The following is a 25,223-nucleotide window of genomic DNA, read 5'->3' on the forward strand; positions in this document are numbered from 1 at the left end:
AGGTCAGTGTCTAAAACTTGTGACATGGTTTTTGAAGAAATTTTGTTCCTTTTAATCTCACAATTAGCTTTAGTAACATGCATCTTAGCATACTATCAATGACATGCATCCAGCAGGCTGAAGGTCAAGGATTCCTAGCAACCAGCTACAGGTCAAGATCATCCAACCACAAAGCTATAGTCACACACCAAAAAGTGAAAGGTCAAGGTCAAAACCCATCATATCTCCATTCAAAGACTCCAAGAATGACATGCATGCCTTAGGTCAAGCATTAGGGTCACACACCAAAGAAAGTCAACAAACATCTAGCTAAAGAGCAAAGGTAGACATGTCATGCATTCAATTATAACAATAATTTTAATCATATCCACAAAATTGAAAATGAAATGAAAAAGAAAAAAAAAAAAAAAAAATATGCGCATATTCACACTACATCAAAATCTGAAACTGTCTTCACATTGAAGTTTTTGTGTATATATACAATTATGGATAACTGTCCATATACCCTGTTCTTTGTATAGTATAGAACTATAATAAATTTTCAGGAAATGAAGTAAACCCTGGTCATTTATGATGACACAGTTGTGAATTCCTATAGATAAAATCAAAGACTGAACTTCGAGAGAAGACATGGAACCCTAGAGATCAGAGATAGAACCCTAGAGATCAGAGATAGAACCCTAGAAATCAAGATAAAACCCTAGAAATCAAAGACAGAAATCAAAGATAGAACCCTAAATTCAAAGATAGAACCCTAGAAATCAAAATAGAACCCTAGAGATCAGAGATAGAATCCTAGAGATCTTCTCGTTCTACAACCTACATACCAACCAATAGTGGACTTTGATTACAATGTATAAGGACATATTTATCAAAGACTGCCATGTTGTTATTGACCAGTCAGTATCATTATAAAGTATATACTTTGTATGGTAGTTAGAGAGATGAAGACTATACACATGGAGTATTTCATACAGGTGTTTTGTATGGTAGTTCGAGAGATGAACACTGTACACATGGGGTATTTCATACAGGTACTCTGTATGGTAGTTACAGAGATGAACACTGTACACATGGGGTATTTCATACAGGTACTCTGTATGGTAGTTACAGAGATGAACACTGTACACAAGGAGTATTTCATACAGGTACTCTGTATGGTAGTTACAGAGATGAACACTGTACACATGGGGTGTTTCATACAGGTGTTTTGTATGGTAGTTCGAGAGATGAACACTGTACACATGGGGTGTTTCATACAGGTACTTTGTATGGTAGTTACAGAGATGAACACTGTACACATGGGGTGTTTCATACAGGTGTTTTGTATGGTAGTTCGAGAGATGAACACTGTACACATGGGGTTTTTCATACAGGTGTTTTGTATGGTAGTTCGAGAGATGAACACTGTACACATGGGGTGTTTCATACAGGTGTTTTGTATGGTAGTTACAGAGATGAACACTGTACACATGGGGTGTTTCATACAGGTGTTTTGTATGGTAGTTACAGAGATGAACACTGTACACATGGGGTGTTTCATACAGGTATTTTGTATGGTAGTTACAGAGATGAACACTGTACACGTGGGGTATTTTATACAGATATATTTTTGGAACTGATACAGTCAATGATCAACAGTCATTCATCAATCTGTGAAATACTAGATTCAATGAATTTAGAATGGTCTTAAAATTGTCAGAGATTAACTGATTAAAACAGGCAGAGATTAAAGTAATGAACAAAAGAATCAAGTTTGATGAAAGAACGAGAGACCAATTAATAATGGCCATACACAGCATTTCCAGTACCAGTTAAAACTGGTGAAAGAATAAACCCAATAGAAAAATAAGATAGAAAATAAAATCTTATCCATTCCAAAAAAAAAAAAAAATTGATAGTCCTGAAACTGACATGCATATAGTAACATGACACCGAGTAACAACATCAATAATTGGCATTAAGCAAGGGGAGGTAATGCAATGGGTAATTTCCACAATGTCTGCAAGGAGTCGCCCATGAAGTGCAATTTTTGTTTTTAAGAATTACCATTTTGAGTTGTCTTAGGAACTTCTGAAAAAAGAGTGGAAAAGCAAAGATGTCTACTTTTAGTAAGTGTAGCTTCATCATAGCAGATTCATTCAGTAATATTTATAGATACAAGTTTTCTACATTAGAGAAATTAATTAGCTAGCGCTAGAACAAATCATAAGCCAAACTGGTGCCTCAGAACCAATCCAGAAAGAAAATGTATTACCTGGTAATATCTTAGGTACATGTACTTGTATATATGATAGATAGGCTTCAGCATCAATCATAACTCTAGCTTTATCTAAGTATGATATATTTGGCATATAACTATCTATAGCAACTGATTTAAATATGAGCTAATTATTGACTTTCTATCAATTCTACAAAACAATCAACAGCATTAGGAAACAGTTAACTCTGACCAATAAATCTATGTAAAAGTTTGCAAGAAAAAGGATTTTTTTTTTGTCAATTAGGCTCATAAAGATAATATGTATGGTTAATTAAGAAATATCTTAGTACGTTATGTAGGTGTATAATATTGAGAATGCCAAAACACAAGTGATGGCAATATCATAGATCTCATGTGTTGGAGGCAGAATAATCAACACATAGAGCATGTTAGTCTTTTGATGTCATGAAAAATGAAGAATCAGATATCAGAAATCTTACTCCTCGTGTTGAGAATTTCTTGTTGTCATCACACAATTGTCACTCTTACACTTCTACAATAAGTCAACAAGTAAGCATAACTTCTATGAATTTTCCATACTGACAAGTAATCACTTTGCAATGTTCTCTTACTGTTTTTAATGAGACAAATGAAATGATAACATGAAAACTTTGTTTGTGTTAGAAAATTATGCACCATTGGAAAGGGAGATAAGGCAATCGGTTTTAAGAGGAATATAATATAACAGTATCAAATATGTTGTTTATAAGGAAAATGTGATATTATCAGGGTCATGGAGCAATGCATTATAGACCTTTACACATTAAACTTTAACTACATAAAGTGAAAAAAGCCTTTTCTGGTTCATTGATTTTTAAATACAGCTTAATCATCTAGAAACTCTGTTAAGTTTATCATAACACTTTTTATAAGGCCAAGTTTTAAGCAGCAGATTCAGAAATCAATGACATGTTGACAGAGTAAAGCATATGCATTAGACACTCTCCTGGATTCAAGCACAATCTTTCTAATAAAAGCTGTCAAACTTTACCCTTGTTTTCCCATCATGTGTTCTTATGATACCTCTAGGAATAACCATTGTAATCCCCCAACAGATGTTTCCCATCATGTGTTCTTATGATACCTCTAGGAATAACCATTGTAATCCCCCAGCAGATGTTTCCCATCATGTGTTCTTATGATACCTCTAGGAATAACCATTGTAATCCCCCAGCAGATGTTTCCCATCATGTGTTCTTATGATACCTCTAGGAATAACCATTGTAATCCCCCAGCAGATGTTTCCCATCATGTGTTCTTATGATACCTCTAGGAATAACCATTGTAATCCCCCAGCAGATGTTTCCATCATGTGTTCTTATGATACCTCTAGGAATAACCATTGTAATCCCCCAGCAGATGTTTCCCATCATGTGTTCTTATGATACCTCTAGGAATAACCATTGTAATCCCCCAACAGATGTTTCCCATCATGTGTTCTTATGATACCTCTAGGAATAACCATTGTAATCCCCCAGCAGATGTTTCCCATCATGTGTTCTTATGATACCTCTAGGAATAACCATTGTAATCCCCCAGCAGATGTTTCCCATCATGTGTTCTTATGATACCTCTAGGAATAACCATTGTAATCCCCCAGCAGATGTTTCCCATCATGTGTTCTTATGATACCTCTAGGAATAACCATTGTAATCCCCCAGCAGATGTTTCCCATCATGTGTTCTTATGATACCTCTAGGAATAACCATTGTAATCCCCCAACAGATGTTTCCCATCATGTGTTCTTATGATACCTCTAGGAATAACCATTGTAATCCCCCAGCAGATGTTTCCCATCATGTGTTCTTATGATACCTCTAGGAATAACCATTGTAATCCCCCAGCAGATGTTTCCCATCATGTGTTCTTATGATACCTCTAGGAATAACCATTGTAATCCCCCAACAGATGTTTCCCATCATGTGTTCTTATGATACCTCTAGGAATAACCATTGTAATCCCCCAGCAGATGTTTCCCATCATGTGTTCTTATGATACCTCTAGGAATAACCATTGTAATCCCCCAGCAGATGTTTCCCATCATGTGTTCTTATGATACCTCTAGGAATAACCATTGTAATCCCCCAACAGATGTTTCCCATCATGTGTTCTTATGATACCTCTAGGAATAACCATTGTAATCCCCCAGCAGATGTTTCCCATCATGTGTTCTTATGATACCTCTAGGAATAACCATTATAATCCCCCAACAGATGTTTCCCATCATAACACTGCATTATTATGCTTACAATTTCCTTTTTCAATATTCGACTATCATATTTTCCCCAAAATCCTAACAAATTCTCCCATATTTTCTACTATAACTCATCATAACAATGCTTTTCACAAAGTTATTGCTTCTGAAAATCACAGTTACTACCATAAATATTGTCTCAAAATCCTTTCCTTGAAACTAAATCTCAATGGTAAGCTTCTCCTATGTCATTCTACAAATATAACCTTGTAAGATTTCTCCCATGATTCCAGTAGAAAATTTCCTTTAATCCCCTCCTCATGTTGTCACTACAGATAGACCTAGAAATTCATAACTACAAACTATTCTCTGGGATCTCCCACAAACATTTTACCTGTAGAGTCCGTTATATGAATATCAGCCTTGATTTTGACTCGTTCACGTGGCTCCTCATCTACATTATTCTGTGGAGGCTCCACATGGGGTTCCTCATCATCTGGGTCTTCCTCCTCTGTGATTTCCTGTGTGAGGTCTCCTTCACTGGTTCCCACCTCCTCTCCACTCTCCAGCTCCTCATCTGGATAAACATCATTTATATGACTGATGTGAAAATTTTCCAAACAATTTTGAACATAACAGATAACTAAGCAGTTATGATTTAGCACAAAGTTTTTTGAATGTTACATCAATCCTTGACTTTATAGGTTTTATATGCAATTTCATCAACTATTCACTATTTTTTATCAGAAGTTTTCCCATCTTGTGTTTCTAGGTAAGGTAAATAATGTGTTTATATTTTCACGACTGGACATACCGATGAAATTTTACCCCATGAATTATCTACTTTTTACTTGTCAAACAATGTATTCACTTGAAAACCATTTAATCTGTGTACTTTTATCACTATTATGATTATCAAATTCACCAATGCTATATAAACACAACTAAAATTCAAGTGGACCTTCAGGTAGAAATTAATTGGTATAATGTTTAATGCATAAGGAGAGCACCTGTAAGATCACTGAAATGACACATAATTACACAAAAAATCCAAACTGTAAAAACCTGGGTCCAACAAAATGGTTATTGTTAAGTTTAAAACATGTCTGAATTTTTTAAATCATGAATTTTAATCCCAGTTTACATCAAAATTAGACCCAAAAAGGAAAATCTTCATGAGAAAATAAGACCACTAAAACAATTATTGATCGAGAAACGGACATAAGGTCAAGTCTTACCAAAGTGTGGTAGACGGACAAATAGAGAGTCAATTACATTTTGTTACAAAAGTGTAAAATCATCATCCATACAAAAGCATGTCATGGTATCAGACATAAACATAATTCCCTTATATATGTACATATTTCTGTTCATGATGCATCACAAAACTATTACAACATATTTTTAGATATATGAAATAAAATCTACAGTAGATTAAAACAAAATAAACACTACAACAAATTTCCCAAGGTGAACTGAGGGAGTCTAGGGAAGAATTTCAAACAAAATCTAGGGAAGAATTTCAAACAAAATCAGGTTATCAGATATATCTAAAGTATTTTTCTATTAAATAAACTCTGAAATAAACAACAAATAAACACAATGTTATACTAAGGGTGAGAGGTAGTGACAAGTCAGTGAAATTACATCAAGCATAAAAAAGCTATGTACTATACTAATATCTACAAAACAATAAGAGTAAATTTCATATCATGGGAAAAGAACCAAATAACAAAACGAAAATTAGGCTTAAATTCGTTCTTTTAATTAGGAAAATCTATCTTTCAAAATATAACACCAAAACGTGTTCGCTTCAAAGACATAGAGTGGATCAGTAAGTCTAAGTCAGACATAAATGCAATGCTTTCTGACATACCTGACATTAACAGAAAGATAAATATCTGGTTTCCTTAAGTCAATGACCGGGGAATGAGACTTGATAAGTGGTGGCACTTCAGTGAAGAGGCCTCACTATTAATACAGTGGTACTGACTAGCACTAAATGTTTAAATCTGTAACAATTTCCATTTCCTTATAACTTCCTATTAAGTACATGTTTATTTACTAGTAAGAAGTGTATGTATGTACAGCTGATAAAACAATTTACGCTATGTAGATCATCAATGTAGAAATCAAAATTATCATCAAAATAAATTACCTTTTCTCAGGAATTAAACAAAAATGAACTTTCCTGTAATATGTATGTATTAAGTGTCTTGTAGTTTACACAATAAGGAGATCCACATACTTTATATCACTGTATACAAGTTAAATAAACATACAAATCATTCATACAAAGGAAGATTTTATAGTCGTCAATTTTTCTAAGTAATCAGGATTTCTGACAGAAATATGAAGTTTTAAATTTAAAACTTTAATTTTTTTACCACAAATAAAGAAGTAGAACCTTTTGTAGTTTTCCATGATTTAGAAATTGTTAATTTTTTATTATCACTTGAGATTGATATATACAACCTGCTAAGAGAGGACGAAAACAGTGGGATATTTTATCTGACATTACTAATACTTCCTCATGAAGTGAGCAGAGGGGAAAATAATATGTTGGAAATATCAAAATGAATATGTAAACAGCAATAATTTCATTTGAAATAATCTACACAATCATTACATAACTATAAATCAAACAAATTAAAACAAACATCAGTAAAATTCACAAAATAAATCTATAAGTAAATATAGATAATTTTTAGGACTTCGATGATAATCATGATAACAAAATTGAAAAATGTACAGCACTCAAAACAAATACACACCAAAATTCATACAAAACATAAAATACAAAAATCAATAAAGCCAGATACACAACTATAGAATAAGGGCCCTAAAAGCAAAGTTGTGACTTAAATAAACACATCTTAATGAAAACAGTTCAAGCAACATGTTACATAGATACACAAAGACATGATAAATACAGAAAGTGACTACTGGGAACATGCATGCAGTAAGGATGAAAACCTTTGGACTGTTCTGTGCCGTCAGTGGATGTGGTGCCGTCTGCTGACCCAAACTGACCTTCAAACTCGGACATTTGATTTGCCTCTGAGGAAGCATTTTCCTCAGAGCTCTGGTTGGTTGTCGAGGAGCCAGACTGGGAGGCTAAGCTGCTTTGTGTAGTTGTCACGGATATTGTCTCCTCATTCTGATTGGCCTCCTGAGAGCTTGTCTTTACATTCTGATCAGCCTCACAAGCCGAGTCATTCTCTGAGCTCTGATTGGCTTGCTGTAAATCAGCCTGCACCACGTGGCAGTCGTCCTCTACAAGGGCTGCTGACATGTGAGCAAGTATGCCAACTCCCTCGTCAGCAATGATCTCAATACTTTTGGACCCCTGCCTGGGGTCTGCAGGTTTGGTAATGCCTCCTTTTCCAGTTTCTGTTGGGGTTTTTACAATTTTCTGCTCCAGGTACAAAGATTTAAGATCGCTATGGGAGGATCTCTCCATCAACAGTGGTCGTAAGTTTTGAAGTATATCTGATGCTGTCACTGTAATATTATTCACCAACATGACTGACATTGTGACACAATACTGAGACAAGACAGGCTTTGACAATGTATGATGGCATGTAAACATCGCTCAGCACCAATGAAATAAGACAATTCAATAACACGTTTTAAAGCCAATGACAATCAATGACGATTTACCGATATGTTACAGCTGCTGACAAGTTAACTTATTGACATGACTGGCTGTGCCATATGGTTTCATAATTAAGCTGACATTATAAGACCATTTACCAGTTTGTCAAGAGATAGAATAATTCATCAAAATGGATGGGAATCTAAGATGTCCTTCTAGGAGGACTGACTTTGTAAGAAAGTTACAAGCAATCTTCATGTTCATTAAGACAGAGAGCTTCCTTTTATCAAATTGTGTAACAAGAAATATTATACATGAAACTTCAACCAACAAAACATTTTTTCTCCTTGAATTTTCAGAAAAAAGCAAATAATAAAAGTTTTTCTATGAATCCAATTTTAATACACAGACTTGTTTAGTGAAAATGACAAACTTTAAAAATAAACAAGAATTTTGAAGAAATCAAAGAGTCTTAAATAAATTGAAATTTCACACAATATTTCTGCTTTCATGGAAAGTAGAATGCAATAAACACAAGTCTGTGACAAGACTTCAGACATAAAACATAAAGCTGGAATTTTTCTATAACCTAATTGAGTGCACGCTTGTCTACAGAGCACTACAGATATATATACTACCCTGACTATGACATGGTTACTTTGTATGAAGTGAATGGTTAATTTAAATACATTGGCCAAGTACAGAAGTAAAGACTCTCACTTAGATGTTTAAAGTACTTCCCTTTAAACAAAAACTTTATACAAATATGCTAGCTAAATTTTGTCAGGACGATACATACAGTCACTTACCTTAGACTAAAGAACTTTAACATAGAGTGCACACAGAAATATGTCAGAGGTAAAAAATTACAGCTTGCACTTCTAAATATTATCTTAAGGCAATGACAATTTTATTTGCCAACCTAGCTGAGAGTGATCTGAAGGAAGGGAAGTATAAGAGATTATTTAGGAATGAGTCGATGGATCAAACTGAGAGATGCACTAATCACCAAGGGTAAAATATGTCCCAAATTTCCAGTGGGCCAGTAGGTGGACTTTAGGTGAATGATGGTGGTTATGGATAAAATTTGTTGGGGATTACCTGAGGGTGAGTTAATGGATTGACGATGTGAGTTAGTAGTTGGGGTGGCTGCTGGGGTTGGTGGTTCCAGAATGTCCCGATATTTTGACACCATCAGTACTGAAGTGAAGTAGACAATAGCCAAGGCTAGGAACTGTGCCTGTTTTGTTTCCTCGACATCCCGGTAAACAACTGCACGCAGACGATTGATGTCCATATCCTGAAGAAGCTTCTCATAGTCCTTAATTGGTGATGTCTGCTCATTCAAGTTCTCAACAATATTCTGTAAACAACAGTTATTCATACTCTATTTCATTTCAATCTTCAACTATCCACCAACAATGCAAAGTACTAGCATCACTGTCTTTTAAGAAATAAGAGTTTGTACACATCATCTGTCAGAACAGCATATTTTCATATGAACTACTAGGTTTAGTCAAGATAAAAAGCAGAGTTTTTACACTGTAAATGTATTTTAATTGAGGCAATTGTATCTTTGCACATTATCACTTTTTAATAATTTAGTGCAGTATTCAAATTCACGCTTTCATTATAAATGCTATACAATCAGTATAAAGAAACAGCCAGTCGTACAATCATAATCAACAGTTGCAATATTTAACATTTTTTTAGATATTCCTAGATATATACTGCGAGAAAAATCTGTGTATAGGGGTATGAATGCATTGGGATCTGTGTTATTTTTTTCTATCTCCTCTATGACTTAGTGCCACAGTAAGAAGCAAACATTTAAGCGCCCTCAGATTGTTACAGAAATACTGTTCTTTTTTATGATATATACTAATACAGATATATGGAAAATCTTACATTTGTGAGTTTCATGATAAGTCAGTAACCAACACAAGTTTACTTCAGAACAAGACATGTCATTACAGTTATTATCTAGATCAACCTACCCTCTCATTGGGATGTGAGGTCATAATCAGTGACTGTATTGGGTCATCAGTTATTATCTAGATCAACCTACCCGCTCCGTGGGATGTGAGGTCATAATCAGTGACTGTATTGGGTCATCAGTTATTATCTAGATCAACCTACCCGCTCCGTGGGATGTGAGGTCATAATCAGTGACTGTATTGGGTCATCAGTTATTATCTAGGTCAACCTGCCCGCTCAGTGGGATGAAAGGCCATAATCAGTGAGTGTATTGGGTCATCACTTATTACCTAGATCAACCTACCCTCTCAGTGGGATGTGAGGCCATAATCAGTGACTGTATTGGGTCATCAGTTATCATCTAGATCAACCTGCCCGCTCAGTGGAATGTGAGGTCATAATCAGTGACTGTATTGGGTCATCAGTTATTATCTAGATCAACCTACCTGCTCCGTGGGATGTGAGGTCATAATCAGAGACTGTATTGGGTCATCAGTTATTATCTAGGTCAACCTGCCCGCTCAGTGGGATGAAAGGCCATAATCAGTGAGTGTATTGGGTCATCACTTATTACCTAGATCAACCTACCCTCTCAGTGGGATGTGAGGCCATAATCAGTGACTGTATTGGGTCATCAGTTATTATCTAGATCAACCTACCCTCTCAGTGGGATGTGAGGCCATAATCAGTGACTGTATTGGGTCAACACCATTCATGTTGCGTGAACTACGACTTCCAGAACTTGTTGGACTGCCAGGTGGAGAATGAGGGCGGTGTCGGTGGCGACACTCTAGACAGTTCCTCACAGATGATGTACACACTGAAAGAAAACAAAGGACCATCATGAGACCAATATCAAAAGAAGTTCTCATGACAAATTCACAAAATTTTGATAATTTCTCTTTCATTTCAAAAGTTAAGGTTTATCAAAATTTCCAAAATATACAACATCAATAAGATAATCATGCCCTTTTCCACAATAAGAAAACTGGTTTTATACACCACTGCCCGTTAACCATAGTTATATACAATCAACAAAGCAAAAACTGGCAGAAAATCAACTCTTTTGTAAAACTACAATACTGACAGGTCAGCAAGTGTTGGCTATGTGGCTGGAGACCGTGCGGGGCCCTAATTAAAAATATGACACTACATGATAAAAAGTAATACCCAAGCGAAGGCATTGTCTCAATATTCCACCAGACGGCATATTCTTCTCTTGTTCCAGCTCGGCAAAATTTGTAGAGCTGGCAAATACCAAGACGTCCATCATGTTCATGATACGCTGCAGGATGGATACTGCCTGTTCTATACTGAGGCCTTGGGTGGGCTCCAAGATCTCCACCTCACCCTAAAATAGACATTTGAATAGCTGCTACTTGATAGTATAAATTCTCTATCCAGTGCAACAACATACAGACATGGTAAACAGTGGTCTTATCTGCAGTATGATATTCTTCCACTTTCAATCTTATAAAAAAACCATGTACAATGTTCTTTTTGAAGTGCATGGAAATTTCTATGAAAAGAAAAGTTTATTTATATAAACTGTAAATTCTACAGATCTAACACATTTCCTTCTTATTTCACAATCCCATGTTGATTTTAATTCAATTGAAACTATAAGAAATTATTCCTTTCCAACATACCACTTTCAAAGAGCACTACTTACATTTGGAGATGTGGCAGCTGCTAACAAGGGAAGTAACCCGCCACAGGATGTAATGAGGTTATCGGCAAGCTGAGAAATCATGTGAGTGACGTTGACGACATACACATGGTTGTCTCCTGAGTTGACAAAGTCTATTACTGTCTTTGTACTGTGGCTGAAAATAATCATACTAACATACAGCCTCTGATAACTACAGCATATTGTAAAGAACCCTGAGTATTCAGACTATAATTTATATAGCAGTGTAATACAAAGTCTATAAAACTTACACATATAGCTGGTTATTTTAGCAGGAATGATATCTTAGCTGTTTCGAGATACATTAATTGTGATAGTGAAAATGTAATCTGTGAAATAACGAGAAATCTGTATAATACGTGTCATTTTATGTCAAGATTGCAAAACTTTTCATTTGTTAAAATATTATTTGATCATATAAAAAGAAAATTTTTATCAGTGAAATTTACCAGCTATCGTCAGTGTAAAAATTTGTATTACAAAAGAACTATTACCAGAATAAGGTATTGGAGCGTATTTTACACCTGGAAAACAAATATGCTTCTTCTAGCTTCATTATTTATTTATATCTAATATTGGCACCACAGGCCAAAACCAAAATAAACAGCACTTTCTTTCATCATTCCATATACAAAAAGCTACATGCTCTATGACTTTGTTATTCAATTCATTACCGTTCACAAAAATAAATATCCTTTGCTAATCTTGAAACCACTAAACTGTTAAAATAGATACCTTTTCCAGACCTGAAGGTCAGTCTCCACAGAGAAGAGAAGATCTGACAGGAGTTTCTGGTGGAGTCCTGACCATCTGAACTCGGGGATCCTGAAGGGTGGGGCCCGGGGACCTGGGCTAAACACGTGTCTATTGCCATGGGATTCCATGCTGCCCCGGAATGACTGCGATCTTGAAGGGTTCCTCTTTACCCCAGTGGTAGTGGTCTCCCTTGGGACATCACTCTTTTTTGCATCAGTTACCTCGTCTGATTTAGCACCAGTTGCTGCATTTTCTGCAGCAGTTGATTCTGGTGTCTTGGTTTCATCTGACGTTTTCCCATCATCCTTTGTATCTGTTGATGCCTTCCCATCATCCTTTGTATCTGTTGATGCATTCCCATCAGCCTCAGCTTTTTCTGCCTTCCCATCCCCATCCCCTTTACTGTCACCATTTTGTTTTGTTTCAGATTTTTCTTCTGGTTTTGTCCCCTCATTTGTCGCATTTTCTACTTCTTTGATCTGGACGGAGCTTTTAATTGGTTGTTGTTGTTCCTGAAGGGCGGAGTCAGATATGCCCGAGATGGTGCTGATTGGATAATTCTGTCTTTCTTGTGGATCAACATCGTCCACTCGCTGTTGATCATACTGACGGTACATCTTTGACATATGAATTTTAAAATCCTCATAAGCAACCTGAATAAAAAATACAATGGTGAAAACTTAAAACAAAATTACTTTTTGTATAGTAACCTTTGACATTTTGAACTACGACATGTTTACTTTTGAAACATTGACCGTTGATACATTAATCAAAACTCATTAATATACATGTATGTCATATCGTGACCTATGACATATTGTTGTGATATTCTGACCTCTGTTATGACTGTCACCACTGGTGTTGACACACTGATGTAGGATACATCGTCCTGTGATACATTGATATAATATAATGACCTGTAATATCTGAACTAAGACTACATTTACGTAACCCGGTTGAAATGTTTCAGGTTGTCTTGAATTATTCCACTATAAAGGAATGCATTTGTTGTACTGGATCTTGGACCTGATATATGTAAAGCTGAAAATGCACAGTTTTGGAATTTCCTGTCAGGCATAAATCAATTAATTAAAATTAAGATACCATTCATTTCATTCATACTTTATAACACAATGCTCCCAGATATATGTGAGTGCACCAACCCTACTTTTTAAGTAGAAATTCTGAAAAATAATGATATTCAGCAAGTTAGTTTCAGACAGGTACAGCTAGACCCCTCAAACTGCACATGCCAAATACTTTACAGTCTCTGTTCCAATCAGTACTTTATGTTTTTCCTGCAGGTTCAAGCGGTCCAACCGTTTCAACTGCTTATGCGAACGCGCCCAATGACAGGTTACCTTTGTTACCTATCTATGATCGAATCAATATCCCGTATAATATCTAAACTCACCTTCGAGTGTAGGATAGCTAATGTGTCGATCCACACTCTCCAGCCTCCGTACTCATATTTGATAGCATGATGGAGCAGCATCCGAAACAATGACATTACCATGTCTGTGACCTTCCGTTCCTCGTCATTCCGTGAATAGATGTAGGAGAGAGAGAAGAGCCAGTCCTGCCAGACAGACATCTGAAGGACAGTTCTGTAGGACAAACAAAACCAATATCTAATGATAACTGTGCTTATGTTGTCTTTTTAGTGTAAACTCTAAGAAAACTAGAGTAAGCTCTTATAAACATCATCAAACTGAAGATATAGTCACAATATAGACAAATACCTAAGTTGGATATACCTTCTATACAGGGTGAGGGAGAGCTAGAAACCCTCTACATGGGGTGAGGGCGTGCTAGACATACCCTCTACACAGGGTGAGGGTACGCCAGACATACCCTCAACACAGGGTGTGCTAGACATACCCTCAACACAGGGTAAGGGTGTGCTAGACATACCCTCTACACTGTGTGAGGGAGAGCTAGACATACCCTCAACACAGGGTAAGGGTGTGCTAGACATACCCCCTACACTGGGTAAGGGAGAGCTAGACATACCCTCAACACAGGGTAAGGGTGTGCTAGACATACCTCCTACACTGGGTGAGGGAGAGCTAGACATACCCTCAACACAGGGTGAGGCTGTGCTAGACATACCCTCTACACTGGGTGAGGGAGAGCCAGACATACCCTCAACACAGGGTAAGGGTGCGCTAGACATACCCTCTACACGGGGTAAGGGTGTGCTAGACATACCCTCAACACAGGGTGAGGCTGTGCTAAACCTACCCTCTATACTGGGTGAGGGTGTGCTAGACATACCCACTATAAGGGTTGTGGGTGTGCTAGATATACCCTCTACACAAGGTAAGGGTGTGCTAAACATACCCTTTACATGGGGTGAAAGTGTGCTCACTGATGGATCCTTCAGAAAGGACAGTGTTTTGGATATCTTATTTGAAGTTATTCTGTATGTAAATAACTTAAGACTTTTACCTCCTATTCTCCCGGTTGTTGTTACATAAAATCGTCAGATCAGACAAGAATGTTTTCTTGACCTCAGCAACCTCTGGTGTTGGTTTAGACTGGCGAATCATGGTAGCCACTACCTTCAGCACAGCTGTAAAGGTAAAATTTTTAATAAAATGTCCTTCAAATTAATACTCCATACACAGGTATTCAGAAATAGCGTGTTAAGTGCAACATAACATTGAGAATCACCCTACAAAACAGTTCATGTCGGACCCTTAGATTACAGTCGTGTTGTATACTTACCAGAGTTTTCTATTCTGAAATAGGACTCAGGCTCCACATGTTTTTCCATCACACTGTCTCCAGACAAACGCTCTGTCAGTAACTAAAAACAACAAAGTATACAATCATAAATATCTTGTCACTGTGTAGTTGTCATAATAAGGAAACAGTAGTCACTTGACAAACCCCTGATCCCCTCATGGTGAGATTGTAGGTAGACACTAATCATAATAGCCTTCAAATTTTTTAGTAGCAAAGTTTCTTCTTTTCTTTTTATTCCAACTGGAGTACGGAAAGGCTCCAACATCAGTCTTTACTGCTTTTGTAAAAATCTTAACTAAAAATTCTTAAGGTCAAATGGCTAATCTGGAACCTTAATTGACTGTGAACAAAACAAGATCCTGTCCTGCATATAATAAGTATTTAGCTACTTACCAAATTATAGATCTATATTTCTATCCATTAAAGAGTAAAAAGTTGAATAAAAAAAACAACAGAATGATGGACAAGGGTAACATTATATGTCCTGTCCATAAGCTCACCTCAAACAATACATTGTACACTGGTAGAGTAATACTCTGCTCATTCAGCATCAGTCTTTCTCCGATCAGAGAGAAGAGATTATGTGGGCCCATACAGTCGGCTTTTCTCCTGAAAACAAAGGTATAGCAGGTGTGACATTTGGTCCTATCATATCTCATATCATCTGACAAACTGTGACAACATTTACTGATACACACGCCCTTTCCATGATACGGGGACCTAGTCATATAAATCCTCAAAGCCCTGACAATATGTTCACCTATCACATCACCAATATTGTCTTTGTTTTATAGAAACATAATGTACATAGAACAACATACCTACTGATAGCTAACCCTCATCACAGGATTATCTTATTGATGCATATGTTTCAGATATACATTGTATCTCTGCTTGGTTCAGAACTGCATTTCATTGTATGCAATATCTGATAAAGACAGGAAAGTGATAATGGAGTGTACATTTATCTACCTCATATGTATGTGTGTTCAGTGTTTTTAATGTTCATGTTCCTGTAATGAAAGAAAGAAAGAAAGAAAGAAAGAAAGAAAGAAAGAAAGAAAGAAACAGGAGGGAGGGAGAGGAGGAGGAAGGATAGAATGGGGGAAAGAAAGAAAGAAAGAAAGAAAGAAAGGAAGGAAGGAAGGGAGGATAGAATGAAGGAAGTTGTAGAGTGGCAGAGATCAAGAATGAGACAAAGAAGAGGAGAGAAACAAATGAAGATAGAATGAGAGATAGGAACAGGTGTAATGTAAGTGTGATCATACTGTCTGTTTATTTGTTTTTGTAGTTTTTGGTAATGCCGTGACATGCGTCGTGATCTGCAACAACAACACAGTAGTATGTTAAAAACCGATGTCCAGAGGTTAATTAAGAGTTTTATCTCATTTAGAAGTGGTCATATAACTTGAAGAGATGATAAAAATGACAGCAAGTAACTATACCTACTAACACATTCATGAGGTTTTGTCTTTCATTATGTCTGTATTCTCACCTACCTAACATTGAGGCATGAAAAACACCTTTTTAAAAATTGAATCAGGATTTATTGATATTAATCACTAAATATTAAAATGGTACACGCTGAGGTAAAAATGTGGGGAAGCCTAAAGAAACGTGGGCAACAGTTACAGGGTCATTGTTGGTTGGATATAGTATGATAAACAGACTGACTTCACAGAAGTACAACATAATGTACAAGAGTACCGCAGGGTGGAACAATATACGCCCATCCAAAACTGTTCAAGAATAAATGCAAAATTATTGATGGGAAACCTATTTTGCAAATGTACCAAGGGCCATAACTCTATAAATAATGGGCAAAAAAATTTGGTTATCAAACTTGACCTGGCTTTTTTGGTAATAAAACTTCATGTGAAGTTTTCAATGAATTTTTATGAGTTATCGATTGAAAACCTACTTTGCAAACATACCAAGGGCCATAACTCTGTAAATAATGGGTGAAAAATTTTGGTTATCAAACTTGACTTGGCTTTTATGGAAATTAACCTTCATATGAAGTTTCAAATTAATCTGTAAAAAATTATTCAAGTTATCGAACGGAAACCTATATGCAGCTGCCCGCCCACCCGCCAACCGCCCGCGTGAAAACATAATACGTCCTGTCTTGCAACGGGCATATGAAAACAGCATACACAACATACTATACCAAATTTATTGAGTGTGAAAAGAAAAATTTATCCAAATTTACAGCAAACCAATGACGCTGAATATCTGACAGACTAGAGTGGACTTATCCATGTGTACAATATTACATTAGCAAGACATATCATCTCTGTAAATCCATCAACAGTTATTTCTCAATCATCCTGCCAGGAAATCATAGGGAAAGCTTAATAGTATTTATCTGTATATAGTAAAGTTTGAGAATAGATTTTGGTATGGTAGTAGATGCTCTGCTATCTGAATAAGTGCTCGCGAAAAAAATATGTTCTGGTAGACGAGAGAATACATCAGAGACATGCTACATACAAAGTCAGTGACATATACACAGACAGACTAAATGTGTGATATCTAGTCTCTTCTGTACTACCCAGAGACCAATCCAGCAGTATCTGGAATCCTCTCTCTCCAGTCATACCCAAAGAGACTGACAACAAGATAGTGTCTAATGTTAAGGCAATTCCTAAGAAACTTTACTTACTTGTGTGTTGCTCTCATTAGGAAAAAGCCAAGAAGTTTGAGAGCCTGAATCTGCAGTGGTTCTGAGTTTGATGCCAGCAGCTTAAAAACAGTTCTGAAATAAACAACAAGTGCTTGATAATTAGCACATTTTACACATCAACACTCCATACTGCAAAATCATATATTTTTGTGGGGCTCAAATTTCATGGTTTTCTAAAAATATATGTTTTGTTGGCAATTGATTTTGTAGATAAATCAGACTAAAAAAATCCATTTGAGGTAAAATCCATGGTGACTTTTATCTGTGCATCTTTTTGAGGGCATATAAATTTGTGGATTTAGTGTACCCACAAATTCCATGAAACTTAAATCCACCATCGAATATTGATGATTGTATAGTACACTGCTTCTCATCGATACCATCTACAGGAATTAATTAAATCCTTTTTCAGGTGTTCACTTACATTCCTTCTTCAGAAAACTTCACTACAATGAAACATGACTTTTATCATCAACTGGTTCCAAACATGTCCCGCAGTGACTGGTATAATTTGAGGCAGTCACACACCACCTCTACTTCATATGTTTTGTTCCAGATATCATAGTTAATACCATTTATATACCACTTACCTTATACCATTTTTCTTGTCGAAGGATGGTACCATGGAGGCGGGGTGTTCTGCCATCAGTGATACCGTCAGCTGGAGTACGTCCATCAGATTGTCATCCTAAATTAAATAACACCAACAAAATTCTCAAGGAAAAGTTAAAATATAGTAAAAGTTGAGAACTTGTGATTCTTTTAACCTGGAACAAAATTGATGTCATCATCAAGTACCTTTCTTTCTTGGTTCTTCTTGATTTCTTTACGTTTGCTTTTTAAAGAATGCAAAATGTTTCTACCTCGTTTACTACAAATGATCTTTTAGAAAAATAAGGCTAAGAAATTCTGTACTGTAAGAGGCAAAACCTGAAAGCCCAAATTAAACATAAACAAAAATCACTATTTTTGTATTTAAGAATTGAAATCTGGGGAAAAACTGTCAAATTTTACTATGTACCAGACCAGATCTCGGAAGTTACAATCCCAGTAAACTGTTTACCTCGTGAAGCGTAGACAGGTAGTTGAGAATGCTTTGTAACTCATCCTCCTGTACTCCCTGACCTTTCAGCAACAGCTGTTTGATGTACAGTAGCATGAAGGAGCGTAATTTAATGATCTCATCATAGGTCGGTCGCGGCCCATCTGTAACAGACCATTAACGCTGGTCACATTTAACACAGACAAAATAGTTCAATTTGATATACATGAACGACATCAGTAGTGCCTTACTGAGGATTATTTGTATACCACCATCATGTGTATTTGTACAACTTTTATAACTAAGTGAAATGATGGGACACCTTTTAATTTTCTGATAAAATTTACTGGAGTAATAACAAAAGAATCCAACAAATCAATCAATTTAATTAAGTTTTTTTCCTTTTCCTAATAAGACTGAACACTGAGTTTTCAACTGGAGGATTCTGGTTCAGGAGGAGTTGCATAATAAAACTTTAGCTGATGCTCATCAATGGAAAAATTATGACATAGCTAAAATTAGATATTCTGGTTTTGACACCAAATGGCTAAATGGGTGAAATTAACCTGTTCCATAGCATCATAATCTGTAATACTTTTTCGGTTTGTTTTGAAAAATATTTGGCAAGTGAAGACATTTAATCTAATACAGCTATATTATACAATGTCTGTATGTTCCATCCGAGTATAACTACCACTTTTCTGTCAACTTTATGATTGCCATGGAAGCAATGGCCTTAGCCATATCAGGCCTGTACTTGTTACACACTGATTCCCTAAATCATTTCTCTTCATATGAATGACTTTTAATGTTTGTATAAACAAGTATACTGTTCATAGACCGAAGACCTATCTAACAGACAGTTGACCCCTGACCTGTGCCCTTGGGTGCGATGCCACTCCGATCCTTAGGGTTGACGACCCAGTAGTAGAACTTCAGAGTGTGCATTGTCTGTAGAACTGCACTGACGCGACGAATGTTATTGTAAATCTGGGCATTACTAATAAAATCTGTTGCTAGGTAACAATACAGTTTGGTCTGCACCTGTGAAAACAGATTATACAGAATTTGTGAACAATGGCATCTCTTAAACTGAAAATAAATAAATGTATTTTTCTTCAGTTGGAAAACACTGACGAAACTATTCTAGAAACAATGTAAAATTCTGAGAAAAACTCCGATTGCTGACTATTTTAAAGAATGTAGTTGTAGAATGTTGAAAATAAGGATTGAAATGTACACGATAAAACCCAGTTTTGATGTTCGACACTTACCTCTACAGAAGAATGTATCCATAATGCAGGGTTGAATAGTATGTGATCAAACAGGTGTTTGAGAAGCATGCTGCCAGTAGGCAGGTCAACAAGGTATTGTGTAAGGGCTAGGAAGGACTCCAGGACTGCTGGTGTCACATGCATTCGTGATGCCTGCAAAAGATACAATCATGCTTTCAATGAGTGCATTTAGTACAAAAATATCATCATTTCAAGTTACTTCATTTAGAAACTGGGATGAAAAGCATGGATTCTTCATGTGCATGGAATTGTTTTTTTTGAAATCGAGAAGAAATGGTTCTTAAGAATAAATGATTCAGAAGAAAAATGGAACAAAAATTTCTATATCTGTTAGTGGAAATATCACCCACTATAACTTTCTACTATGACAATATAAGTAGGGTGTACCTTCTCCAGGAGGTAACCGGTCCTAATATTCTACTATGACAATATAAGTAGGGTGTACCTTCTCCAGGAGGTAACTGGTCCTAATATTCTACTATGACAATATAAGTAGGGTGTACCTTCTCCAGGAGGTAACTGGTCCTAATATTCTACTATGACAATATAAGTATGGTGTACCTTCTCCAGGAGGTAACTGGTCCTAATATTCTACTATGACAATATAAGTAGGGTGTACCTTCTCCAGGAGGTAACCGTCCTAATATTCTACTATGACAATATAAGTAGAGTGTACCTTCTCCAGGAGGTATCCAATCACCAGGAATCCTTTGTTCTGTAACATCTGTTGTTGTATGGTCACAGAGCTTTCCAGTAGGTTTAGTAAGATACTCATCAGGTTAGCACTGAAAAGGAAAATCCCATAACACTACAAAAGTAGTCAACCTTTATCAAATATTTTTTTCTAAACATTTAAACTATACTCACCAACATCCCATTATAACAAAGTAGTTGACTTTTAGTAAACTAGCTCACTCCCAAATATTTCATGTCATTAATACAAATTTTTGACTGTAATTGATGACATCCTGAAAGACTACCAAAGCAGTAGAACCATAACATTTAAGTTAGCTTTGAATATTTTCAGGTCAAGTGTGACCTTTTGTCTTAAAAATTCCTCCCATACATCTCCACCGATATATCACCTCATAACAACAATATGGTGTAGGATAACAGAGGATGTATAACTAGTGTTACAGTTCAGGTCTATCTCAACTTGTTGGCTGTACAAAACACACACAAGTGAATATTACCTTCTAATTAATATTTTATTTAAAAACTGTAAGGGTGAATAATGAATTAGACTGCATCATGCTGCTGTTTTGTCCTTCTAGGACTTGTAAGTGATGTTAAGGGCCTAAATTTTAAAGTCTAGGAGGCAAACATTGAAAATCTAGACTCATCGAAAGAAAGTCAAAATCTAGATGGGAAGGTGCACTAGCTCCATAACCTAATATATTTCGTAATTTCATAGATCTGATAATTTTGGAAAGATTCCAGGTACATGTATATATTCTGTACCTATTTGTAAAGATAACAGCAATACCGTTTTACCATTAACTCTGTCATATGGGCATATTTGTATCTTTGACCCCACAGTTACAGAATAAGCAGTGATATGACATTTGATATTTTGCATTATTACCATATGGTGTGGTCCACCTCTGACTTGTCACCTTTGTCTACAGGGAAGTCCAACTGTCCGAATAGTGGGAAAAATACCTACAAGAGGATGTCATCGGAAAATGAAGACTTTGGAAACATTTCAGAATTACAATTATATATGTGATTTTAAGTACATGTATAACATTACACAATTTTTATGAGTTTCTGATGAAATCATAATTTTTATGTACACACTGGTATTGGAATTTCCTGGATTTGTTAAAATAACCTTTACCTTATTTGGTGATGAATATTTAAATTTGATGATCTCACCTGTACACCACCAAGGGAGTGGAGAGTGCTGTGTATAGACTGGGTTATTACTGCCTTCACCTCCTGAAACATCAATAAATGACATGTAATCCTTGTCACTGCTACAGAAATGATCATTGTTTAATTACTTGGGGCACATTATGTAGTACTTTTCCAGTACAATTTTATGGGACTTCATTCAGGAGATAACTCAAGACTTTCCTGTGAAATGAGGGCATGTTCTACATATATGAAGTAGGAGGGATTTCCCTTGGGAGATAATTCAAGACTTACCAGTGAAATGTGTGTGTGTTGTACAAAGTAGGAGGGATTTCCCTTGAGAGACGACTGAAGATTTACTTGTGACATGAGAGCATGTTGTACATATAAAAAGTAGGATGAATTTCCCTTTGGAAATGTTTCAAGATTTACCTGTGACATGAGGGCGTGTTGTACATGTACAAAGTAGGAGAGATTTCCTTTGGGAGACGATTCCAGACAAAGCTGACTGTCGCAGGCCATTGGGTTGTACATAAACATTATACTGTTTGTTAACTTTCCATCATACACCAGCTGTATAATGAAAAAACCACAAAGACATTTAGTAACATGACAACAAAACTATTTTATCTCAGAGAAAAAGGAAAAGAAAAAGACGTTTCTCAAACGAAGGCTAATAATAAAGTACTTCAGTCATATACCTAATATTGACAAAGAACAACTGTAATTCTAAAATCCTGACAAAATTCTTATCCTAGAATAATGGTAACAAAATTCTTATCCTAGAATAATGGTAACAAAATTCTTATCCTAGAATAATGATAACAAAATTCTTATCTTAGAATAATGATAACAAAATTCTTATCCTAGAATAATGATAACAAAATTCTTATCTTACAATAATGATAACAAAATTGACACTAACACCATTTGTAATTTTGTTGTCTACTAACTCAGAAAATTGTTTTTATCTTAGCTCACCTTTTTGTTGATATTGTTTCCAGTCAAACCACTTTCATTTTCAAATCTAAACTGGCCCTGAAAATAGTAAAAAAAAATTACATTTTCACACCACATTTGTAATTACAAAATCAAAATTGCTAGAATAATAAAGGATTGTTTTGTTTAAAGAAGTGGGTTGGAACAAGCTTGCAAACTGACCGCAGCAATATTGTGAGCGTTAAAACACTTGAAATTTTATCAACAACTGGTATAAACCAAGTCACAATGCAGAATGTACACAATTTTCAGATTATTTAAGGCTACAATAAAATCTGAACCATATTTTCCTGCTTTTCCTCTCTTCTGTATACATTATGATATAATGATTATGAAAGATAATGAAAAACTTTACATAAGACAGATTACGTTTTACGTCACAAAGACGTCTGTGCCATATCAACAACAAAAACACACGAAACATTAAGTTATAATGAAAATTATTATCTGACAATGACCTGCGTGGAGTTATACTACACTGAGTGGATACAGTTATCTGAAAATTCAACATTGTAGCCATTTATTTAAAGACCTGTATACTGCAGCACCAACAGTTGCCCAAATCTTCTGTATTTTTAACTCCTTGATATCAACTGATGTCTAGAATTAAGATTTTCACCTTGTAGTTAGGTCCTAATTGGTAGATAGCTCCTATCTGTTGTGGCGACAGTGACTCACTAAACAGGTAAACACTGGACATCTGACCACAAAACATATGGTCAGCCTCAACCTCTGAGCTCGCTCCAAGGAAACACTTGTCAAATGGCTGTAATTTTAAGTCATCATTGTTTAATGGTATGAACAAATGAATGTCAACCACTGACATCATTTAACAGATAGAAATTTTGTATTATCTCAGATTAATAAATTTTTTTTTTCTGTTTTCATTATCAAAATACTTTTATTATCTATTTAACATGAAAAGTTTTCATTCAAAGTACTACGGCTTTTCAATATTCATTTCCTCTACTGATGAATCGGGAGAGAATTTGACCACGTAGATTTGTTAAATTAATTTACTTACATCACTTGTATTGACAAGCCAAGACATCTCTGTGTGAGAAACAAGCTTTCCGTCAACATAACATCGCAGCTCTGACTTACTCCAGCGATTGTAAACATATACCAGAGTCACCATGTACCACTGTGGAGATAAGGGAGATAACCCTATTTAATTTGAGTAGTTACTGCAATACAACCAGTATGTAGCTTCTTTATAGCATTTATACTTGTGGTCTCTTTAGAGAGGTGGTCTCTTTATAGACATAGGCCCTTTATAGAGGTGGTCTCCTTATAGAAATAGGTTCTTAATCAAGGTGGGCTCTTTACAGAAGAGGGCTCTTGATGAAGTTTCTCTGTGTATTTGATACTTATGATACTACATCAACACAAAGGTGGATGTCTCTTGAAGGAAACTTCATGAAAAGCTAATTTTGACATACTTGTATATCAAATACTTGTTACCCAGCCCCAGGAATGGCTAGACATCTAACTAAAGTTTTTTTGTTAAAATATTTCAAATAGATGATTGCCATTTCCCAATCTAAATAAATCCTAATTGTAAGTCCTGCAAAATGTTCCAAAAATGTGATTCTTGAAAAACACTTTGTATAGGGTTGTCATGGTAACAGACCTTTCGGGGCTGGAACTCATGTTTGACACAGTGCTGGAAGCCTTTTCCTTTGACTTTCATCGCAGTCAGTACGAGGGAATTACCCAAGAAGTTGGCCGAGTATCCAACACCTTTGTTTGTCCTGAAGCTGTAGTGAATAATACAGTATGTCTGTCAAAACCCTCCAACATGTAAACAATGTGCCGTCATAAAAGAAAATACATTCAACAGTCTGTACAGATATTTTCCCAGCATTCAAAAAGATGTGCTTCACAAAAAATAAAGGCTTTAGAAGCAGTTAATTTCGGTTTCATATAGAGTTGACTAAAATGGCATTCAGTTTCAGATTCTTTTGAATACCTAATAATTTACAAAACATACACATTTTGTCATGTTTATCCATATTTGACAAATAAATCCTATAGTGTCCCCTCACAGAAATGTTTGTTATTTTCTAAACAAAAAACTAAAAACAAATGATATCAGTAACATTTTTCATAACT

The 25,223-nt window shown here is 35.8% G+C and overlaps 1 protein-coding gene across 1 annotated transcript in view; it reads right to left on the reverse strand.

The window, feature by feature from the left end:
• Positions 1–25,223, reverse strand: part of LOC132562216 (neurobeachin-like) — a 232,691-nt gene that overhangs the window by 178,171 nt on the left and 29,297 nt on the right. The window contains exons 7-31 of the mRNA XM_060226948.1: positions 24,742–24,868; positions 24,133–24,252; positions 23,728–23,874; positions 23,091–23,147; positions 22,542–22,682; positions 22,131–22,193; positions 21,838–21,914; positions 20,929–21,037; positions 20,232–20,384; positions 19,833–20,001; positions 18,979–19,121; positions 18,506–18,603; positions 17,895–17,987; positions 15,730–15,838; positions 15,209–15,290; positions 14,930–15,053; positions 13,893–14,085; positions 12,458–13,131; positions 11,705–11,858; positions 11,203–11,383; positions 10,692–10,852; positions 9,157–9,418; positions 7,434–7,961; positions 4,852–5,034; positions 2,050–2,073 (exon numbers count right to left, since the gene is read on the reverse strand). Of these exons, the coding sequence (XP_060082931.1) occupies positions 2,050–2,073; positions 4,852–5,034; positions 7,434–7,961; positions 9,157–9,418; positions 10,692–10,852; positions 11,203–11,383; positions 11,705–11,858; positions 12,458–13,131; positions 13,893–14,085; positions 14,930–15,053; positions 15,209–15,290; positions 15,730–15,838; positions 17,895–17,987; positions 18,506–18,603; positions 18,979–19,121; positions 19,833–20,001; positions 20,232–20,384; positions 20,929–21,037; positions 21,838–21,914; positions 22,131–22,193; positions 22,542–22,682; positions 23,091–23,147; positions 23,728–23,874; positions 24,133–24,252; positions 24,742–24,868 (4,172 nt within the window). The remainder of the gene's footprint in view (positions 1–2,049; positions 2,074–4,851; positions 5,035–7,433; positions 7,962–9,156; positions 9,419–10,691; positions 10,853–11,202; positions 11,384–11,704; positions 11,859–12,457; positions 13,132–13,892; positions 14,086–14,929; positions 15,054–15,208; positions 15,291–15,729; positions 15,839–17,894; positions 17,988–18,505; positions 18,604–18,978; positions 19,122–19,832; positions 20,002–20,231; positions 20,385–20,928; positions 21,038–21,837; positions 21,915–22,130; positions 22,194–22,541; positions 22,683–23,090; positions 23,148–23,727; positions 23,875–24,132; positions 24,253–24,741; positions 24,869–25,223) is intronic.

This window comes from Ylistrum balloti, unplaced genomic scaffold (assembly GCF_031769215.1).
Source record: "Ylistrum balloti isolate Yb309-2 unplaced genomic scaffold, AGI_CSIRO_Ybal_v1 Utg371366, whole genome shotgun sequence".
NCBI lineage: Eukaryota > Metazoa > Mollusca > Bivalvia > Pectinida > Pectinidae > Ylistrum > Ylistrum balloti.